Source organism: Hirundo rustica, chromosome 4 (genome assembly GCF_015227805.2).
Source record: "Hirundo rustica isolate bHirRus1 chromosome 4, bHirRus1.pri.v3, whole genome shotgun sequence".
NCBI lineage: Eukaryota > Metazoa > Chordata > Aves > Passeriformes > Hirundinidae > Hirundo > Hirundo rustica.
The window spans coordinates 45,747,510-45,768,398 of NC_053453.1; the positions used below are offsets into that span (position 1 = coordinate 45,747,510).

Consider the following 20,889-nt stretch of genomic DNA (forward strand, 5'->3'; position numbering starts at 1 on the left):
CCAGTTCTGGTGAACGTACAAAGTTTCATTTTCAGTTGCTTCTGCATACTCCTTTGTCTCCCAGAGCAGAAGTTTTCTTATATTTCTTCACTTTCATAGTGATAGAAGAGTTGAATACACTCAAAAAAGTGGAGTAAAACCAAGTGTTTGAAAAGGAATTGTTTACTGGTACATACAGATTGTTTAATCATGCAAGTCTTTCAAAGAATCAGAGCTTAAAACAATTCAGTGAGCCTTGAAAACAAAACAAGTGTTTCTGAAAGTGTATGTATAGTTGATAGTAATGGAAGGAGGGTCCTTCCTCTCTAAGAAAAAGCTGATCCCTAAATACTCATATGAAATGTCTATGAGGGGCTTTTCTTTTTTGTTGTCAGGACAGCTGCATAAGGCAGAAAGTACAAAAATCCTGCATATCTTTAATGAACCTTATCCAAAGAATGACTAACTACACAGCATGGTATGCCCAGTTACTATTCAAGGAATGCAGGAAAAATGAAAAAATGGCCAAAATATAGTTTAGATGTTTATAAACTCAGTATAAAGACAAACAAAAACAGGGATAATTTAATGTTACTAATTTTTCTATTGTTTCAACCTCTCCAGATATCCAGCCTCCACATTTCATACATTTTCAAATAACAAACTTACTAACCCAAGTTTAACTTAGATATATTTTCCAGAAAGTCACATGGCCTTGATATGCAGCCATTAGGAAATGGGGATCTTGATTCCTTTAGCGGACTGCTCAAAGAATTAAACTCATTGTGAAAAATGTCTCTTCTACTTCCCAAAAATGCCTCGATGTTGCAGTGCATTAATTGGGTTTATATTGTATTTCATTTTTATATCGGGTTTTGTCATGTTTCTTCTGTTCCCTGGAAATTGTATCACGTGGTTTGTCCCTGCCTGGCTGTGCCCGTCTTCCCACACTGGAATGTAACCCAACTCTGTTCCACTCCCACCTTATCCCTGACTGGGCAGTGGCTTGTCCCTGCCTCTAGGCCCTGCCCCCTGGGAAAAAGCCCTGGGAGGAGGTGAGGCGGTCTCTCTTTGCATCGGGATGGGGACGCGGAAGGAGCTACTGGGCTCTGGACTAAATAAAGCCATAATTCCCCCTGGACAAAGAGCAGACTCTTGCCTTTTGCCATTGTTGGTCACCTGTTCTCTCAAAAGAACCCCTACACCTCAATTCAGGCATTTCCCAGACTTTCCATTATCTCCTTTCCATAAGGCTGTAGGATTCTTGGTCACCCAGTACTTGATGAGGGGAAGGTTCTTTCAGGTATGTTAAGTGGCTTCTCAATCCTGTCCTTTTGATATGCTAACCAGGACAGAGAGGTCATTCGACCCTGATGTCACTCCGGTGGCACTGGTCAGCCCCCTCCCCAGTTTCTGAAGTCCTCACACCAACATTGACACCAACATGAGAAGCAGTTTCCCAGCATCTGTCATGTCACATTTCAAAGTAAAATCACACTTTTCCTTTGTCCAATTGTTATACACCCAAGGGTCTCTCACTTTCTACCCTAACACTGTGGTGTTAGCTGCTACTCTTGCTCATGTCCCAAGCTGCAAATCCCAGACACTGCAGTTTCCCATTGCATAGACAGGGGACCTGTATTTTTTATTCCTAAGTGACTTTGAATAAGCTTCAATAAGGTCAAATATAACATAAACAGACTGCTTATAAGCAATATAGGCCACCAAGATTCAGCACTTTATTGCCCTTGTTTGTGTTCCTCCAAATGGTGGCACACAGGCATTTTAAGAGCAGAGATTTTATATGAACTTTCAAAACTATTGAAAATCCTTAACAGCACTTTTACAGTTCTGGTCCCTGTAGAACCTGACTGGAAGCATTTCCATTCAGTGATGAGTCTCCATTGACAGTCTTTCTGAGAACAGGCTGTTCTGCTCCATTTATTGCGTCCTATGATACATTACACAGTTCTTAACAAAGCTATTAAGACTAGAAAAAAATATCCAAACAAATGAAAACTCTGTATGTTAGAGCACCAAGGGACAAATCCTCTTCTCTATGAATTCAAGTAAAGCCTGGGAATGTTTTTTGATTGTTTGTTTGTTTTTTCTTTTTTGAGAGTAAGAGCAAACACAATCTAAAAAATTAAACCATAACACACTCCTGCATTTCCACATTCACAGAGGAAATTAATTTGCAGCAATCAACATATTTCCCTCTAATCCAAGGTAACAATAATCTCTGTAATCTATGTAAAATATTTTCAATCTGAATATTTATCTGATATATAAATATATATTGAAATATTGGATGAATCTATCTAATTAGAACAAAAATCTACATCATATTAATGATGTTAGTTCACTGAGAAAGTTTTTATTGGATTATACCAAAATTACTATTAGCATTCACAGGTATAGACAAAAACCTGAAAAGACTGAATAGGAACTTACTTTGAAAAATCAAACTAAGCCAAAAAAAAAGTGGCCTGCAATAATTTATTTCTAAGCCTATTGCTTTATAGATAGGATAAATTTATTCCACAACCATATCGACACACCATCATGCAAAACCTGTGATATTCAGGTGACAGGGGATATTCAAGTATAGTTGTGCAATAAAACATCCAGCACAAGATACAAAGAGACTGCCTCCTACCTTTTAAAGGAAACACAAGTGAAAATCTAATGAGAAACAATGAAAGTCAAAGGGCTCATGTGCTCCTGTGAAGATGAGCCCACTGCCTGGCCCTTCTCACCATCGCTCAGCTTGGAAGCTTTAGCTGAACAGGCGAACAGGAGTAGGAGGCAGCTTTGTTTAGAACACATTCAGTAAAAGGTAAGGTTAAGCTCAGTGCACGACAAGGAATGTCTAAGAGCCTACCTACTGCGCTCTGCTCCTCTAGTGACCCTGGCTACTCTTCCCAAGCATCCAAGCATCCTCCAAGCCATGAGAAGGCCGTATTTCACATGCAAATTCAACATGAACCTCACCCTAGTTTCATGGAGCAAAAAACCCCAAACACTTTGGCGTGCGCTAGCAGTTTCCTAAACTAAGAGAAGAGGGCTGCCACTGTTGTTTCCAAAATTCATTTCTTATTTCATAATGATTATGTTAAGAATTGCCCTGGCTCCCTAGCCACCTTTCTGGACTTTTGAGTGCCAAATCTTGACAGCAGCACACCCCTCTTGTACAAAAATGGATGTGTGAGAAGACAAAGATAGCAATAATCTGGACCTATGTAGGAAAAATCAGTTTTAATCTTATTCTGACACTTTATGGTTAACTGCTGCTACCTCCATCAGTGGGTTAGGAAAAAAAGGTAAGTGTGTGATCTCTAGCTATTACAAAAAAGTAGTATCATTTAATTCCCTTAAGATCCCCCCAAAAAACAGTGGTAGTACTGGGAATGGCAGACACAGTTTTTGCAAGACTGCAGAGTACTACAGGCAGCATCTATCACCCAGTGGGGTTTGACTCAAGACAATAATCTGTCAAGAGAATTCCTTCAACAGGCACTTTCCAGGATGCAGTGAGCATACATCCCATGCACTTTGGTAGCCACTATCACACAATGCTTTTCTATTCCTCTGCTTGCAATGACATCTGATAAAAGTAAAGACCCTTGTCCAACCCTGGGAATCTTCAAACTGTTTATTGCCAGACTGCTACTCCTGCCACAACCCCACACAACTGATCTGAGAGTTCAGTTTATCTGACAGAGGTACAGCTCCAACATCCACCACCCATGAGCAGTGGTCCAGCTAAATTCCCTGTCCACAACACAGGACTGCTGCCTGGCAGCTGGAATAAAAACAAGCCAGTCTAGTGTATTTTACATGTAAAGTCAGTGTAGCTTATATAGTTAAAAAAAAAAAAAAAAAAAAAAAAAAAGGCAAACCAACAAACAAAAAACAAACCAAGAGTGTATTTAAGTCCTATTAGAGTACTCTTTTCCTCTTTTCTCAAGGAAGCTGTACATAAAATGTCCAGTGAGCTTAACTTGGTTAAAAATTTACTTTAACATAAATTCAAAGTGAATCCAATATTTTCCAATGAAACAGCAGAATTCGGCCTCTTGCATTCAGTAACTGAATTTTAAAACCAGAAGAAGAATGAAATAAGGACTAAAATAAACACTTGTTCTTCCTTACATCAAGAAAATAATACATATATGTTAGAGCATAGTACACTATTTCCTGGCAAAAAGTGTGCATCCCAGAGTCACAGAGCACAGGAAGACGCCATGGGGTGAGCCAAACCCTGCAGCTTCTCAGAAATAAATTTCCACTGTTCCAACTACTCGGGAACATGTTCCCAAAATTCAGGAAACATGCTGCTAATTATTTCCTCTAAGGTACTGCAGTTTCAGTGCATTTGAAAATGAACATGTGAGCAGTTAGCTGTTCTTCACTTGGGGTACTAGGGGTTAAAATAAGTACAGGTATCTTAATCAATATACTGCAAGTTAAGGTACATTACATGTAGGACCATTCAGAAGGAGAGGGTGAGATTTACCTAATGAGATAGAGTCAGTGATATCTGAGCAAGTTCTCACTCACATATGACGAGAACTCAGTCCTCATTCTAGAGTGCATCCCTTCTAGCCTGGGACACTGAAATCCATTAGAGGATTTTCCTGTGAAGGGTCTGTTTCTTCTCTTCATTGACCAACAGAAGAGTCTAGGGAACAGGCATGGAAATTACCAGGGAGATTAATATTGTGAGAGAAGAGACAACAGGCCAGGGAGAGGCATTCACAGTTGCTGATGCTGAGCACTAATAAGAGGTTTAAAGCCTCACCGATTTTTTTTTCTTCCCATGTGGATCACTCTTCTCCAACTCCTGATAAGAACCAACCAAATTATGTGAATTCAAATGACACCTACATCGCAGATAGTTCATAAAGGGGCATTGGTTCATGGCTCAAGCACTTTGCAATGCCATTTAACACAACCTACCTTTAGACTTTCATTTGATTTTCCACTCTCCAGTTTCTCCCATTCCCTCTCTCACTGCCATTTCTCCAAAAGGAAAAACACCAGATATAAAAACCTACACAAGAATTCTCACCACATTTCCAGGAAGAAAGACACAGGGGCCTTTCTTGCCCATGGTTGTGTTCACCACTTTTTTCATAAATATTATGCAACAATAATTGCTTAACCATATCACAGTATTTGCAGAAACTTCTCACACATTTTATGCCAGTATTTTATTCCAGTATCTTTGTTTATAGTATTAATTTAATTTCTTGCATACTTGCATGTGACATGGCGCTCTCTCTCCCGGAGCCCCAGCCCTTTTTTTGCCTTGGCTAGTTTGAGAGAAAATCTACAGCCAGAAAAAATTTTCCCTTCAGGGTCCTGAAAGATCCCAGAGGCTGCAAACTTTTTCCTTTAGAGAGCAGGTCCCCATCGATGGCAAAGGGAAAGAGTCTGCACTTGGTCTGGGGGAAAACACAGCTTTATTCTGGGGTCCTGCCCAGCCGGGTCTGGATCCCAGTCCAGCCCCCATGCCTGTCCCCATCCCAAGAGAGATTTCCACATGGTCCCATTGCTTTTATCCAGGGGGAAGGGGCTAGAGGCAGTGACAAGCCACTACCCAATCAAGGATATGGTGGGAGTGGAACAGAGTTGGATTGCATTCCAGTGTGGGAGGATGGGAGGGGAGAAGGAGCAGGGACAAATCTCGTGATTTTACATTTTCCATTAGAACAGAAGGTACAGAAGAAACCATTACAAAAACCCAATATAAAATGAAATACAATATAAACCCAAATAATGCACTACAACATCTCCCCCTTTCTTATTAAATTGAGAAGGAGGAAGGCTCAGTCCATGGGAGATGCTCAGAGTTCAGAACCTGAGTACCTTTAAAGCTGAAAAAGAAAAAATGACATATAGTGCAAACAAACAGTTCAGGAGAAATACTGTTAAGGGAAAAGGATAATTAGAAGGAGAGAGTTTGGCGCTTTCTCCTTCTCCAGGCAGCACTGGCCACTTGTGGGGCTTCTGCAGGTGGTTTTGCACTTTTAGGGATCAGGCAACCAGATCATGAGGACTTTTTGATTCTTGCTGGATCCTTTACTATTACATCCGGTGACTTCTGATGAAAAGCAGAACTGGTTAAAGCAGGATTAGTTAATTTAACATTTCCATTTCCTAGGTTTTTTTTCCCCCCCTCCTCGGACTTGCCCCATTTATGTCGGCACGCTGCGCAAGCCGGCACTCACCTTTTAGTTTTTTGAAAAATTCCCTTTGGGCCCCTGAGACCCCCTGCCCCCATCATCCTGAAAGTCCAGAAATTGTCTCTTTAATGGGCATTGAGATGCCCAGTGTCCAGCCTGATCACACAGGAGACACATTGTTCTTCTCTTGGGTGGTGGCCGTGGCACAGGCACAGGAGGCATGGCGTCTGCAGCAGCAGCTCTTTGCAGTGGCTTGAATGCATCTCTGGAACTGTGGTTTAGGGAAGCTGTCATGAAGGGAACCTTCCTGGCACACACCTGGAGCATGTCATCTAAGGTTGGAGCCGGTTCCATGGGCAAGCTAAGGATGGCTGCCTTGCAATGTTTGTTCGCATTGGTCAGCGCCATTTCCTCCAAGACCTGTTCCTGGGCTCCTTCATTCTTAACCTGTAACTTGATAGCTTGGGTTAATCGCTCCACAAATGTTACAAAAGGTTCTGATGGAAGCTGCTTTATTTTACTGAAAGGTTGGAAAGGCCCATTGGGCTGGATTGAACACAGCGTTTTGGAAGCAGCATCTTTAATGCACTCCAAAACAGCTAAAGGAATTTCTTGAGTCTGCTTGAGGGCTGAGACCCATTCACCATCACCACATAGATGTTCTAATTAAATTGGCAAATTGTTATTATCAACAGCCATTTCAGGATTTTGCCAAAGCTCAGGAAGTAAATCCCTTTAACCTTTTTTTCCATGTTCCTTCCCAAAGCCTAAACGGTGTGGACGAAAGGAGGGAGAAGAAAAGCTGCCAGATGTCAAAAGGAACTATAGGATTCCCTGCTAAATTTGCTTTAAAAGTTTGCAAAATTATTCTCTTTTGCATCCAAAATCAATATGAGCTTTGCATAAATCCTGAATCATTTGTTGGGGAAAGGGGTCCCAATCACCATGGACAACACCCCCCCTTTTAGACCATCGATATGTGACAGGGGTGGCAGAAAAGCTGGGATTGGCTCCTGCTTCTGGGCTCCCGGCTCCCCCCCAGTCCCTCTCTGGGGCATGGGAACTGGGATTGTGGGCAGGGAAACTGTGGGAACCAGGAGCAGGGAGGGGCTGGAGGCTTGAGTCACAAGGGGCAGAGTTGGAGGGCGGAGGTTTGCGGATAGGGGGCAGAGTCAGAGGAGAGGGCGGTGCTGGGGGCAGTGTCGAAGGGAAGGAGGGGACTGGGGAGAGGAAAGGGTTGCAAAAGGGATTGTGGGAAGAAGGAGGGAGAGACAGAGAAAGAGGCTCCTCGTGGCTTGTGTCATGATGGGGGACAAAGGTGTCTCCGCCATCTTGTGAACCCCCCACAGAGATGAAGCTAACTTGGGGAATCACGAAAATGGGGATTTTGAGCACTCGAACTGTCTGCAAAATAAACCAAACATGGGGTTTACAAACTGGGGAAGAAGGGAGGTTTGGGGAAGGGATCTTCGGGTCAGGAGAGGGAGAAACTGAGGGAACTGGCAAAAATCCAGAAGGAACTTCATTTTGCTTTTGCAATGTAAGCCAAATTTGCAAACTCCAGAGAGCAAAATTTGCAATTTTCCTTAGGAGAGCCTGATTTAGCCAATTTATTTGCAACAGCTTCCCAAAATTCTGGGAATCTTATTTGTTCTAATGATACATGTGGAAGATGAGAAAACAACCACCGAATTAATTTTTTCAACTGTTTCTTTGAACAATGGGTCCCCCCATCATCCAAGGCACTAAAAATTTTGGAAAAGACTCTTTTTTGATACACAGACAGCATAGCACCCATTTTTGGCTCAGATTTTAAGTTTCTGTGTCCCCTTTAACAGCAACTGGGAAACTGAAAGAAAAAAAAATAAAAAAACTCACTGGAAAGAAAGAAAACCAGGAGGAGAAACTCTTACTTTTTCCCCTGGGCTGCCCAGCCGAAAACAATTCGCACCCTGAAGGTTTGCTCTGAAGGCAAAAAAACCTTCCCCCAAAGGAAAAACCCTTTCCCTGAGGTTTAAAGCCTCTGAAAGATTTTCCCTAAGATTCCTGAGTTGGGAATACTTACCAAATCCAGCATGCAGACAAATAATCTTCCCAGTTGCTCCCCTTTGCCTGAAACCGACCCTTTTAGTGCAGAAAGGGCTTCCAGTTTCTGTTCCCAGGGTCAGCTGTCCACGAACACATGGTCACCTTCTCTGGGAGCAGCCTGCCATTCAGGAGGCTTCTTTGCAGCACTCCATTGGAATTTTTAAGTCCAAAGGAAAACCACAGCCTCTCTCTGTGGAGTCTATTGTTTCAGAGACTCCACAGTGAATGCCAAGCCTGACGGGTCTGTCTCCCTGTGTGGATGGGCCATGTTTCGGGACTCATGTGCCTGCGTGAGGTTCCTCGGCCGCATACTCCACGCGTGGTTCTTCGAGCCTTCTCCTGGGAGCCCCTTGTGGCTTCAGACACCATGCTTGGGCACCACCTGATGTGTCTCTTCCTCTCTCCCGGAGCCCTGGCTCCATTTTCACCTCGGCTAGCTTGAGAGAGAAACTACACCCAGAATGATTTTTCCCCCCAGGGCCCTAAATGATCCCAGAGGCTGCAAACCTTTTCCTTTAGACTGAGCAGGTCCCTGTCAATGGCAAAGGGAAAGAGTCTGCACTTGGTCTGGGAGGAAACACAGCTTTATTCAGTCTTTCTCCTGTGGTCCTGCCCCCGCAGGATCTGGATCCCAGTCCAGTCCCCGTCCCTGTCCCCATCCCAAGAGAGATTTCCATGTGGTCCCAGGGCTTTTACCCAGGGAGAAGGCCCTAGAGGCAAGGACAAGCCACTACCCAATCAAGGACAAGGTGGGAGTGGAACAGAGTTGGATTACATTCCAGTGTGGGAGGATGGGAGAACAGAAGGTACAGAAGATACCATTACAAAACCCAACATAAAATGAAATACAATATAAACCCAAACAATGCACTACAACATGCATGGGTGTACCTCAACATACATGCAGCTTTTAAGTGACTGAACTGTTAAATATTTTAAGCAATACAACCATTCTTGAAAACGGAAGGTGGTGTGCAGACCCCTCACAGGAACAGCCATTCAACCACAATTACCTCCCTCTGAATAACGTCCACTTTAAAGAGTTCCTTCTCTAGGAATTATTAGCCAAAAATATGTTTTTGTAGTTTATGTTATACCCACCCACCCCCCCCCCCCACGAGAATAACTGCCTTCTGCACCACTGCAGCTGCCCTGGCTGCTGACTCTGTGTATCTACATCACGGGCAGGATTTGCACTGCCCACAGCTATGTCAGGAAAGCAGCCTGCAGAGAAAACAATCACTTGAAAACCTAATTTCAGCAAATCAGCACTGCCATTTATCTTGGACTATAGCAACAGTGGAGGCAGTCAAACACATAGCAAACTCAAGGACCGTGAGGATGAATATAGGTTTATCCACCAAGTAGTGAATGTGCAAAGCCAGCTCCCCAAAGCAGGGCTGCTGTTCTACCTAGTGAGCAGGTAAAATGAACGCTGCAGAGTGGCCCCCCCATGTTCTCGTAGATGTCTTAAAAACTGCTCTACAATGCTTGTAAGGTTTCTAGCAAGCATGCTTACTAGTTCACAAGCAAAATTTGCCAGGCTTATTAGCGCAGGAGACTGGGGCAATGAGAGGGAGAATAAATGGAAACTTTCAAACGCACACAAAGAGGTAAGCTAAAATTGAAAGCTTGTTGGGGTTTTTTTTCCCCTTGTAAATTCCCTCATTTGTCCTCAAGGACAGCATATAAACGTGTACATTGCAGCCCATGTGATCAGACACTCTCTCAAGAACTATAAACAGTGTAGCTATGAATCATTATTAGGCTGGAATTGCATTCAGTTCTTTCCCACTGACGCACCATATGGATCATTTGTTTGGTCTTTCACCTTCCTCACTTCTCTCCCTCCCCCAGATCACGCACGACCCCTTCCCAAAACTCCAGCACGGGAGCATTTGCTCAGCACATGCAGGCTCTCGCAGGCAGGTGACAAGAGAGACTCTCATGTACAGGTGCTGAGCTCATCCCGCTTCCAACAACCCCAGCTGTCTGCCAGAGGCTGTTGGCTCCCCAGCACTGTGCTCCCACTCTGGCTCAGGCATTTCAGTCTGACGTGACTAAAGTCTAGCAACCCTAAAAACTTCAGCTAATTTTGAGCAAGTCAGAAAAGCCATCTCTGCCACTCCACCTACCAGAATAGTAATTTCTCACAAAGTGGAGGAAGAAGTGGGTTTGGGTAGTTAAACATCTTAAACTAATGCAGCTAGGTCAGACTGAGCAATACATCAATCAAAGCTTTCATCTTTCATTTAAAAGGAAAAGGTAAAGCCAGTTCCAAGCCTTCACAGTCGTAGAAAAAAAGTGTGTTGAGGTTATGACTTCCAAATCTTCAAAGGCAGATTGTAAATAAAAGTGCTGACATTTATTGCTTTTAAGCAAATCACATACAGGAGTATGACTCATGAACATTGGAACTGGCAAGCACCAAGGCAATCATGTTGAGAATGAGATCATGATGCAGTAGGTGTGCAGCATTCTCTTTTCAGCCTATTCACTATCTCTATTCTACAGTAATAAAGAAGAAAGTTTCTTTTCAGTCAATAATAAAGATCTTAATGTACCTCCCAGGGCTTATGAAAATAATAAAAAGTACATTTCTGCTTCACTAAGAAAGCCTTTGACACATACTTGATCTCATAAAATACTGAAGGGCATATGACGCATTCACATAAATAAATCAAAAAGCTTCATGGTACTCATACCAGTAAAATTAGGAAAGTGCAAAGGCTGAGGTCTTATATTTTAAAATATTGGAATGCCAATCTTCATTTTATTGTTCGTAAACCACTTGCAAAGGGATGTTCCTGTAGAGAGGGGGGTGTAACAAAAGAGACAAGAAAAAGAAATCACATATCTGTACTGCAGAATTAGTCATGGGGTTACATCAGTTTAATAATTCAGGAGTCATTTTGTACACATACCAGGCTGGCTTGGAATTAACTTCAACTTCAGTAAACTCTATGAATAGTGATTTCAAATTTGAATGACATGCATGTATTTTTCTACTGAATAATTGCAGGAACTATCGCTTTCAGTATTCAGAGCCAGGGTTCTGCAGTTCATGATGCAGGGCTTGTCAATAGTGCAAGGAACAAGCTTTGAAGATAGTCACAGGAACATTTGGATAAACAATCAAGCAGATATATTTGTTCAGATGTCCCTTCTAAAGGTACTTACATATCTGCAGCATGTTTTTCCTCAATTATATTGCAAAAGCCTCACCTCTGTTAAATGTACCCAGACAACAAAGGAAGTAGGATAAATACCATCAAAATTTAGAGTTTGGTGCCTTCATCACACAGACACACGTCTTTTACAAAAATTTATCAGGTTCTTTAATGTCATCAGGATTCGGGCTGATACTGCCATTTCCACTGCCTTCTTTTTTTCCCTACTGATCCACAAACAGAATGACCTCATGCTGCCTGCAAGCGAAGGAGTTAGATAATAGGCTGCAAATGACAAAGGAAGCAGGAAGATAGGAGTTAAAAACAAAATTATTATAACAAAGGCTACATCTAGAGGTGGAACTGAAAAGTTGATTAATATCACTAGTATAACTTTGTAGCATTAGATGTGCCACACGAGCACCTTGATTTTATTTTGCAGTGAGGATATAGTTTTTCACACGTGTAAACAAATACCTAACTTACACACTATAGAATGTGAATGTTACCATACAGAAAGCAACTGTTTTGTTGCACCCATCTAAGGAAGCATGGTAGGCTCAACCAAAACAGACGGTTGGATTGTTCAGCCACCTGCTTACCAGAACCAGAGAAATCTCTTTTCTGTGTTACAAACCATTGGCATGAAGAAACAAAGTAAAAAAGTATCTGTGGTTTATTTCCTGGAAGCCCTGTATCACGCTGATTAAAATGTTGCAAAGATTCCTTTAGACAACTACAATTTGTTTTAGAATACAGAAAACCTGAAAAACCTACACAACTGAGTAGCAAATTGAGTCAAGCTGCAAATTCACATACAAAAAAATTAAAGAGAAAAACAAGAATACATGTTCCTGTTAATACCAACATCTTAAGGTGTAAAAAGTGAATAAGGATAATTGCCCACTACCTATGCAAAATTACAATCTTCAGAACACCTGCAGTGTTCTTGAATTAAATCACAGCCAGCAGGGACTTAAGGATGACCCATTGAAAAACTGTCTAATAATTAAATGTGTGCATACATATACATTGATACAAGAAATTTATATAGATACCCCTATACACACACAAATAAAACTTTGTTTCAACTTCAGTGCAGAGAAGAAATACTGTCTTTCAAAATTCTTTTTAACATACAACTCATTAACTTGTGCCCAGCAAAACTCCAAACTCACCAATTATTACATGTTCTTACATTACAAAAAGCAATAACTGAAATTTATAGAACATAGGAAAACAAGGGCACATGGTTGGAAACTCTTAATTGCAGCCAATGTCATCAGATTATATCACAGGTACTAGAAATCTGTCTTTAAGCTGATCTGTGAGTTAGAAGATGTACCCTAGCCTTAGCTCCACATTAGAGCTGCTTAGGTAAGTGTTGCTGCCCGGAACCCAACTGTGAATGCTGGGCAGCATCCCCAGCCCTGACACTGTCGCTGGACATTCCAGACACTGCTGCTCTTTGCATACATTCAAGGCCACTCCAAGACGACTAAAGTTCTCTTCCTTTGCATCCCTACCATGCTAATAGGTTCATGTTTGTAATTTTATTCAATTATATAATCAGCACATAAAACAATCACACTGGATTTTACAGTGCCCAAGAGAATCTGAAAGCTAGAGCTTTGCTGATAACTAAAAGGAAAAAGCTACACCTCTCAAGAAAACATTAGCAGATTGTTGCAAGCCATGATGAGACTCGGAGCAGCTGATCACAGGAATCACTTCACTCTGCAAACAATCAAAATATCCTCAGCCTGGGATTTTTCTCATCCAGTATCACCCTATTTCCCTTCCTCCTATGTTGTCACTGGTCACTTTCAATAAAGAAAACCTGGAAACCTGAAGATGCAGCATTTTGCTTGTTTTCCTTAGTTGCAAATCAATTCTCCTTGCCAGCTTTGCAATATTACAAGGGCAAACATCTGCTGCAAGGCATGCAGCACTACTGCTTGTGTGGATTTCTTCCCAGCAGCTGGGAGGAAGTGCTCCTTCTTGTTTAAGCAAAAATATCAAATGGTTAGGAAATAAGGAGTTAGGAAAAGCTATACACAAGGTTCACGCTTGAGAAACACAAGAGTACAGCCTTAGTCACTAAGAAAATTCCACTAGACATGAAGTTAACAATAATTTAGATCCGTTCATTTATGGTAAGTCAGCCATTTTACTGTTGACCTACTTTGCATTAGCAATAATTTGTCACAGTGCATTCTCCAACTGCTACTGAAAGAAAGGTTGAAACCATACATTAAGAGCATAGTGTCAAAGCAACTGATGTGAATTATACCCTGCAATTCCTATGTTGATGAAATTGTCACTGCTAACTATTAATACAGCATTTATTGTCTAAGCCCAGCTTGGTCTACCAACCCCTGAAAGCCACTGAATTAACATCCTGCTTCTCAGTGTTCACATTGGAATGTAAATCTGAAACGTGTAAAAATAACCTCTGCTATTACACCAAGAATGTGTAAATACACAGTCCTTTTTTGGAAGAACTATTTATCTCTAGTCTGTACATGTTTCACTCTTTAAACTAAAAAAAAGCTTTAATGTTCTTCAGTCAAGTGGCAGCTTTTGCCAATTTAAACAATTTTCCCTTAAAATTATGGCATTAAGTAGAGGAAACTTCGTAAAATGTAGAGTACTACTTGATTTATGTAATTTCAGAAATAAGCTTTACACAGACACACAAAAAGAAAAGCAGCAATGTGCTTTGTTGTATTCATTGCTAACCTGCACAATAAAAAGAGATCATATTCTCCCAGCATAAACAAACAAGATTAATTAGAAGGACACCTTATGCGTATTGAGTGTTAATGTTCCAAGACATCTGCTTAATTTGGTAACAGAAATGTTTACAAGCATCAGCACAAACCAACCACTCCAGGAGCACTAACTGGATTCTTTATGGTTTGCACATCAGTAAACTGTTTTGTAATGTTCTACTGCTGCAGTATAGTTCCCTCTGATTATAAATCATCACCCAAGCTTTTCCTTTACCCATTCAAATTGAAGGCAATCAAAAACATACAGGCTTAACAATATCTAGCCTTCAAAATTGTCATCTCTAAGCTATGGCATAAGACATACAACTTGGTATGATCCAAGAAGACTCATTTTGTGATGAATACGGAAGAGTTTCTTATCCTATGAACTGAACCAATATGAGACAACAAAAGTATAAGCCAGTGATGGTATTTTCACATCTGAAAAGTGCCTCATTATTTCCAATTTCTCATGCAGATTGATAGAACAAACCAATAATAAGAAAATCTTGCCACATAGAGGCCTGTCATATATAGATATACTTGAAAATTTTTGTAGTCAGCAGAAAAGTGGAAAACTAAAATCAGAATTATTAGCAATCAAATGAGTATCCTCACATCTCTATTCAAACCTAAGAATGACACTAAGATCTACAGGAAGAAAAAAATTATGGTCCAAATGGCTGCTTAAGCCAGATGTACATCTCCAGAACAAGCAGGAGAAAAACACAGCTAGAAAGAGAACAGAACAACAGACCTTCTTACAAGATACATACAACGCAATTCTCTGTAGGAGGAGCATCATTACAAAACATAAAATACAAAAGTAGTATTGAGTGGTAGGATCTGATACCACACAGTAGCACCATGGGGGACATGCTGTCAGGAAAAAAAAAACAACTCACCTGGCATAAACTAGAAGGCAACTGTACACTTTATAAAAAGACATTCACTGAATGGTCAACAAGTCTGAGCAGACTGGTCCATCACCCTGAGAAGAGCTGTAACATCAGAGCCTTGTACAGCTGAGACTCCCCTTGGAACAACTGCAGGACTATTCAGGGCTCCTCAAGGAAAGTCAACTAATTTAACTAACGTGCACTGAGCAAGCAGGTCTTGAATGTGTTCTCATCTCAAACATTTGCATTAAAATAACAGCCTTGCCGGTTTCATAAAGGCACATTAAATGAAATTCAAAAGTGACAAGCGTTTAGCTTGGTGTGCTGTTTGTTCTACCTGCAGCAAAACACAGGATTGACAACAACCTACTCTTACAGACATAGTCCACTTCTCTCAGGAGTCCTTAATGCCCTGCTGCCACAGTATGCTAAATACTTCCAAAATCAGACAAGGGCACATTGTGTGCACATTGGGGTATATTTAAATTCCAGCTGGAATAAATCCCAGGAACTCTGAGAAGATGGGTTGTACCAATTACTACTTACAGCTGCAGTTAAAAATTATGCCATGAATGAGAGCACCTTACCGTAAAAGGACTAAACTGTTAACCATCTAAAGGAGCAGGCTCAGTCTTGGTTCAGTGTCACATGCCAGTCTCACAGATGGAACACTTGCTGCCTCACAAAGCTATGCTTAATTTACCAAAAAGAAAGTACTGACAGCTGATGCTTTCATAATGTGCACAGCTCACGTCAAAGTCCAACTATACAGCTACCCCTTCTGATGCTGTTCTTGCTGGGCAGCAGAAAAGACTGCAGGCAGAACAATATACCAAGCATAGTTCAATCAGCAGTGAGTTTCATGAAAGTTTAATATAGCTTTAAAGCCAAGCTCAATGTTTTCTTTCTACTCAGATACCCTTCTGTTGTCTGCAGACATAAAACAACAGCAATGTTTTTGAGTACTGCTACCACTAGAATAAATCTCTTGGTTTCAGATTTAACAGTTTTAAGCATCATCTTAAGAGAATTTTTAAGGTTTCAAATGTGAGCCTAAATTTTGACTCTATGCATGAATTACACCTGTACTTTACTGTAACACAGACTCACTCTGAAGCTTTGGTAATACATCTTTTGTCACATGCCTACAGAGCAAGGTCTTTAAAGTTCACCGCTTCTGGGGCACTTGTGCTTCCACCCGTCTATGCCAGAAAGCCATAGTGCCAGAGAAGCCCTATCAGTACTTTGAAGTGATGAATATTGCCATACATATGCAGATCACAGTAAAAATTGTATTTGTAAAGCTGAACTTTGAAAAAGCAGAGGGAAAGAAATTGGATTTAAAAAAAAAAAAAGGGAAAAAGAAAAAAAAGCTGGACAGTTCAGTCTTTTTTTTGCTTATATATAACCAGATATAACCAGCTATATTACAGGTCAGCTATATTACACAGACATGAACTGGAGAGACATTACTACTGTCTAATTGTAAGGGTTCATTCATAGTTGAGCAGGAGCTGGAACAACTCCTGGCAAAACTGATGCTCAGCTCTCCCATAGCTTGCAAGCTTGCCTGGCAAGTGATGGCTTTCTTTTCATTCAGAGCATGAGCAGCAGTTCCTGTGACTGAAGTGACCAAGGTAGATAGACTTTTATTAAACAAAGTACACAGGAGATAAGGAACAGAAAAGTCTGGAGTTTTACTCCAGCACTTTAACAAGTGTAAATAGTGTGGTAAGGAATTTCTCTCAAGTGTATCTTCAGTGCTGCATACAAATGACATTAGTGTGATGCTTAAGCGAATCACATCTCTACATTATTCATTAACTATGAATAAACATCTAAGTACGGGCTTCTTAATTCACCTCAGCAAACCTTTTAAGTTTGGGAAAAAAGATCAACATACCTTGTGTTGAATCCAATCTTAATGATTTCTAAAGTGAAAGTCTTGCATCTGAAGAAAGCAAAAGGCAACAAGCTGCTCTTAAGGCTAAGGGACACTTGTCCCAACTCTTATTTTGCAGGGAATCCATCAGGCAAGAATTGTGTACTCGTGAGCAAGTAGATCAAAATAGACATTTGGGTTTGCTATATCCTCCGTCAGGAAGCCAAGTAAACTTTAATCTTCTGGATTTATTCAAGTCATCTTTGGTGGATGTTATTTCTGTACCTTTTCCTCATATCCTGGAATTATTGGCCCTGGAGTTATTTCCACATTGACTGATTTTACAAGGTTTAAAGTGACACATATATTGTGTTCCCCTAAACTTCCCAAGCATTTATATGTGAGGTCTTCATTAATCCAGGTCTGTACCAAGCGTTCCCTAGCATCAGGGTGCCATCGATGTTCTTAAGCCTTTAGAGTACCTATTTCATTTCTACTGTGAGACAAAAATAATTTAACTGGTCCTATGTAATCACGACAAGAGATTAATTAAAATGCCAAGATAGGAAACAATTTATTATAGAGAGAAGAAAAATTTCTCATCCAAAATATAGAAATCTGTACAACTTTGCCACAATCAATATACATGAACTGTACAAATTTACACCAGTTCATAATTTACCAAATAAAAGATGACTAACAAAGTTCACAAAATAGATGGTGGTTTGTGGAAAAGACTTTTACCCAATTAAGAACAAGGAAATTACAAACCAGACCTCCACTTTCTAAAAATAAGAAGTTTACTCAGTCTTAGAAAACTACAAGCTAGCAAATGTACAGACGGCTGGCTGGTGCTAACACCACAGTTCAGACAGTGTCTTTATATGGTCTTTTTAAAGCCTGTTGCCATGGCAGATTCTGATCACTTGCTACTTTTGAGGCCAATGTAAAGATCTGACCATTTCTCCAGGTCATTCTTGCTATTTTATCTTATGTACATTTATACACATTTGTAAGTGCTAGGTAAAAGTCTGAAAATTAAAATTTCCAGTACTATGGTGTTTGTATATCTTGTTACTGAGCTGCCAAAAATGCTAACAATTAATAAATGTAATAGTGCAAATTTGCTCTGCAAGCCCTACTGCAGAGAATCACTTTATAAATACAGATTGGGGTTGAAAATTGGTGTAGAAATTAAGTCAGGTGTCTTAGAGAAACTGACACTTCCTAGATCTTCTTACTCCCTAGCAAGCTGCAATCACATTGACTCACAGGCTATTAAATCACTGAAAGGTACTGTCCAAACTATGGCACTGTCACTTTAAAGTATACCACTCTAACATGTGCCAGATCTTCACAGCTGTGACATGGTTTAAATTCCATAATCCATCCCCAGAGGTGCCCACCCAAAGTAAAAACCTAATTTATCCATCCATTTTAAGGTGATCCGTCCACAGACTATATCTTAACCTGATACAGTCATCATATTGTAGCTTTTGGAAGGGCTAGTTCTGCCCAAGAGAAGTTCCTCCTTACAGCTTATTCTGCTGTCTACCATTTGCATGTTGGTGTTACTTTGGCTACCTCCTGCTGGTGCAGCTTCATACAGCACACAGATCGAGCCATCCTCTCCAATGCGATAGGACACTTCGTAGGGGTCAACCCAGAGAGTGAGTTCGCTCGGAAGAAGCTGAAAAAGTTCCTGACTGCTCAATCCAATCCGCTGGGCTGCCTGTCCAATGAGAGGATCCATTTTATGGTTGATCCGGATACATCGGTAACCTGATCCCTTGCATGGCTTTTCTGGGAACCAGTGGTGTTTATAATGTTCTATAAAATAAAAAAACAAACATTACCCTCCTTAATTCTGTATTGAAAGATACACACAACAATTATTGGTCTCTTGCAAATTTCACACCTCGAGATCTTAAGAAGCTTATTATTTTAGCATCAATTTACTTGAAAAATCATTATAGGCTGTATTTCTGTGGATGATTTATGAAAGCGCAACGTCCCTTGGGAAGCACTGGTACAAAGTAACTGTTTTGTGCTACTGTATAGAGAACAATATCCACCACCAGAAAAGAGTGAAAAGCAACTTCCTGGCATTCAGAAAAACAAATATGAAAATATAGAAATTATTGCATACATAATAGAAAAACTCAAGAGCTTCAAAACATGATAAACCAGATAGGAAAAAAGGACCCTTTCCAGAATCCTTTTGAGATCACCTCCATGCTTAGCTTCTCACACCCAAAACTAACCAGGGAGGAAGCTGGGCAGCATTTACTGACTGACTCAAGCTGTGTTTCACCACTGTTCTTCCCAGCCTGTTTTCCACGGTGAGAAACCAAGGACTTCACTTACCTTAGGAGTTTTATTATCCCACCCCAAAACTCTCGATCTGAGGTACTTGTAGCTATTATCGAGCCCACTGGGAGGCAAGTTTGAGATTACAAAACCCACAGGGCGGCCAAAGAACCGTCGGTATTTGTTCCTAACCGAAGCTGTGGGTCGGCTAAGAAACGCCTCCAGAAGAAAAGGGAACCGATGAATTTTACTTGACAAGAAAAGCCAACTTCGGAGCATTTTTCTTTCTGGAAACCAGGCGGTTTGAGCTCCTGGCGCGGAGCTCATGCCACGGCTGCTCAAAAGGAGGCAAGGACTGGGGGTGGGGGAGAACCGCCTGCGCGACGCCCAAGTCCCTTTTGTTTACAACCCGCTCATGCCTCCCACACCCGCCGGGGCCAGCTCGGCACGGAGGGTCCCCGCAAAGCCCGAGCCACGGTCGCGGAGCCCCAGTCGCCCGCCAGGGAGGGGCTCCACTCCCTCGGAGGGGCCGATCTCTCCGTTTCCCCCTCTCCGGGCGCCCGCGGACCGCGATGCCGCCCGCACCGCCGCCAGCCCAGCCCGGGCTGGCGGCTCGCGGCGGAGTGGGGGGAGCGGCTCCCGCCGCGCCCACGCCGCCCTCACCTGCCAGCAGCTCCTGCAGGCACTGGCTGAAGGTCTGCAGCTGCCGCTCGTTCATCAGCCCCTTGGTTCGCAGGAACTTGGAGATGAAGCTCACGGCCGCGGCGATCTCACGTATCATGCTGGCCCGGGTGTACAGGGCGGGATGCATGGAGGCGGCGGCGGGCGGCAGCCAGCTCTCCGGGACGGCCGGCGCTGGGGCGGAACGGGTCGGGACAGGGCGCGAGCGGCGCGGGACGGAACGGGGGCGGCGCGGCTCTAACTGGGCGCAGACCGGGCGGTGAAGCCCAGATCACATCCCGGGGGCGGCAGCCTCCGCCTCCTCTTCCTACGGCAGGGGGGCGGCGGCACCAGCTGCGGCCGCAGCAGCGCTCTCCGCATTTCCTGCGGCGAGGGGCGAAGGGGGCTGCCTTCTCCTCCGCCGCTTCTTATAGCCGCCGCCGACCGGAAGCAGCGTCATGGCGCTGGGGGCGCGCCATGGCCAATCGGGCGATCGCACCATCGTGACGGTAGGCGGCGGGGCGGGGCCATGCGCGGTGGGTGACGTGATCGGCTGTAAACAAATAGAGCCGGGGGCGCGCGCTGGAGGTCGATGTGAGGGGCCACGTGCCCGCGCGAGGGCTTTCGCGTGTCGGGGCGCGCGCCCGCGCTGCGGGGAGCCGTGTGCGTGAGGGGCGGGTCGCGCGCCCGTGCGGAGCGTCTGGGCGCGGCGCCGGCCGGCGATGGGACCGCGGCGCGCGCGGCCGCGCGCTGTCTCCGGGGTGCACGGAGCCACGTCAGCGGCGGGGGCGGGAGGGGCCGCGTCCGTGCGCCGGTACCACCCCACGCAAGGGCGGCTGCGGCAGGGCGGCAGCGGGGGCGCTTTCGGACCGGTGATTGTTTACGCCCGCAGGCGGCGGAGGTAATGTGTCTGGGCTCCCTTGCTTTTTCTCGGAG

The 20,889-nt window shown here is 42.9% G+C and overlaps 1 protein-coding gene across 1 annotated transcript; it reads right to left on the minus strand.

Annotated features, from left to right (window-relative positions):
* Positions 1–17,532: 17,532 nt before the first annotated feature.
* On the minus strand, positions 17,533–20,361 carry BTG1 (BTG anti-proliferation factor 1). Its single transcript, XM_040062287.2, has 2 exons — positions 19,957–20,361; positions 17,533–18,813 (listed from the first exon to the last, which is right to left on the minus strand). The coding sequence occupies exons 1-2, from the start codon at positions 20,102–20,104 to the stop codon at positions 18,449–18,451; spliced, it is 513 nt and encodes a 170-aa protein (XP_039918221.1). The 5' UTR covers positions 20,105–20,361; the 3' UTR covers positions 17,533–18,448.
* Between the last annotated feature and the right edge of the window lie 528 nt (positions 20,362–20,889).

What these genes read in the sequence shown, in the direction of transcription:
- BTG1 (XM_040062287.2), bottom strand. Translation starts at nt 20,104, where the DNA reads ATGCATCCCGCCCTGTACACCCGGGCCAGCATGATACGTGAGATCGCC. An exon ending in CCTGCAGGAGCTGCTGGCAG is followed by an intron (nt 18,814 to 19,956) that starts GTGAGGGCGGCG and finishes TTTATTTTATAG; the next exon opens with AACATTATAAACACCACTGG.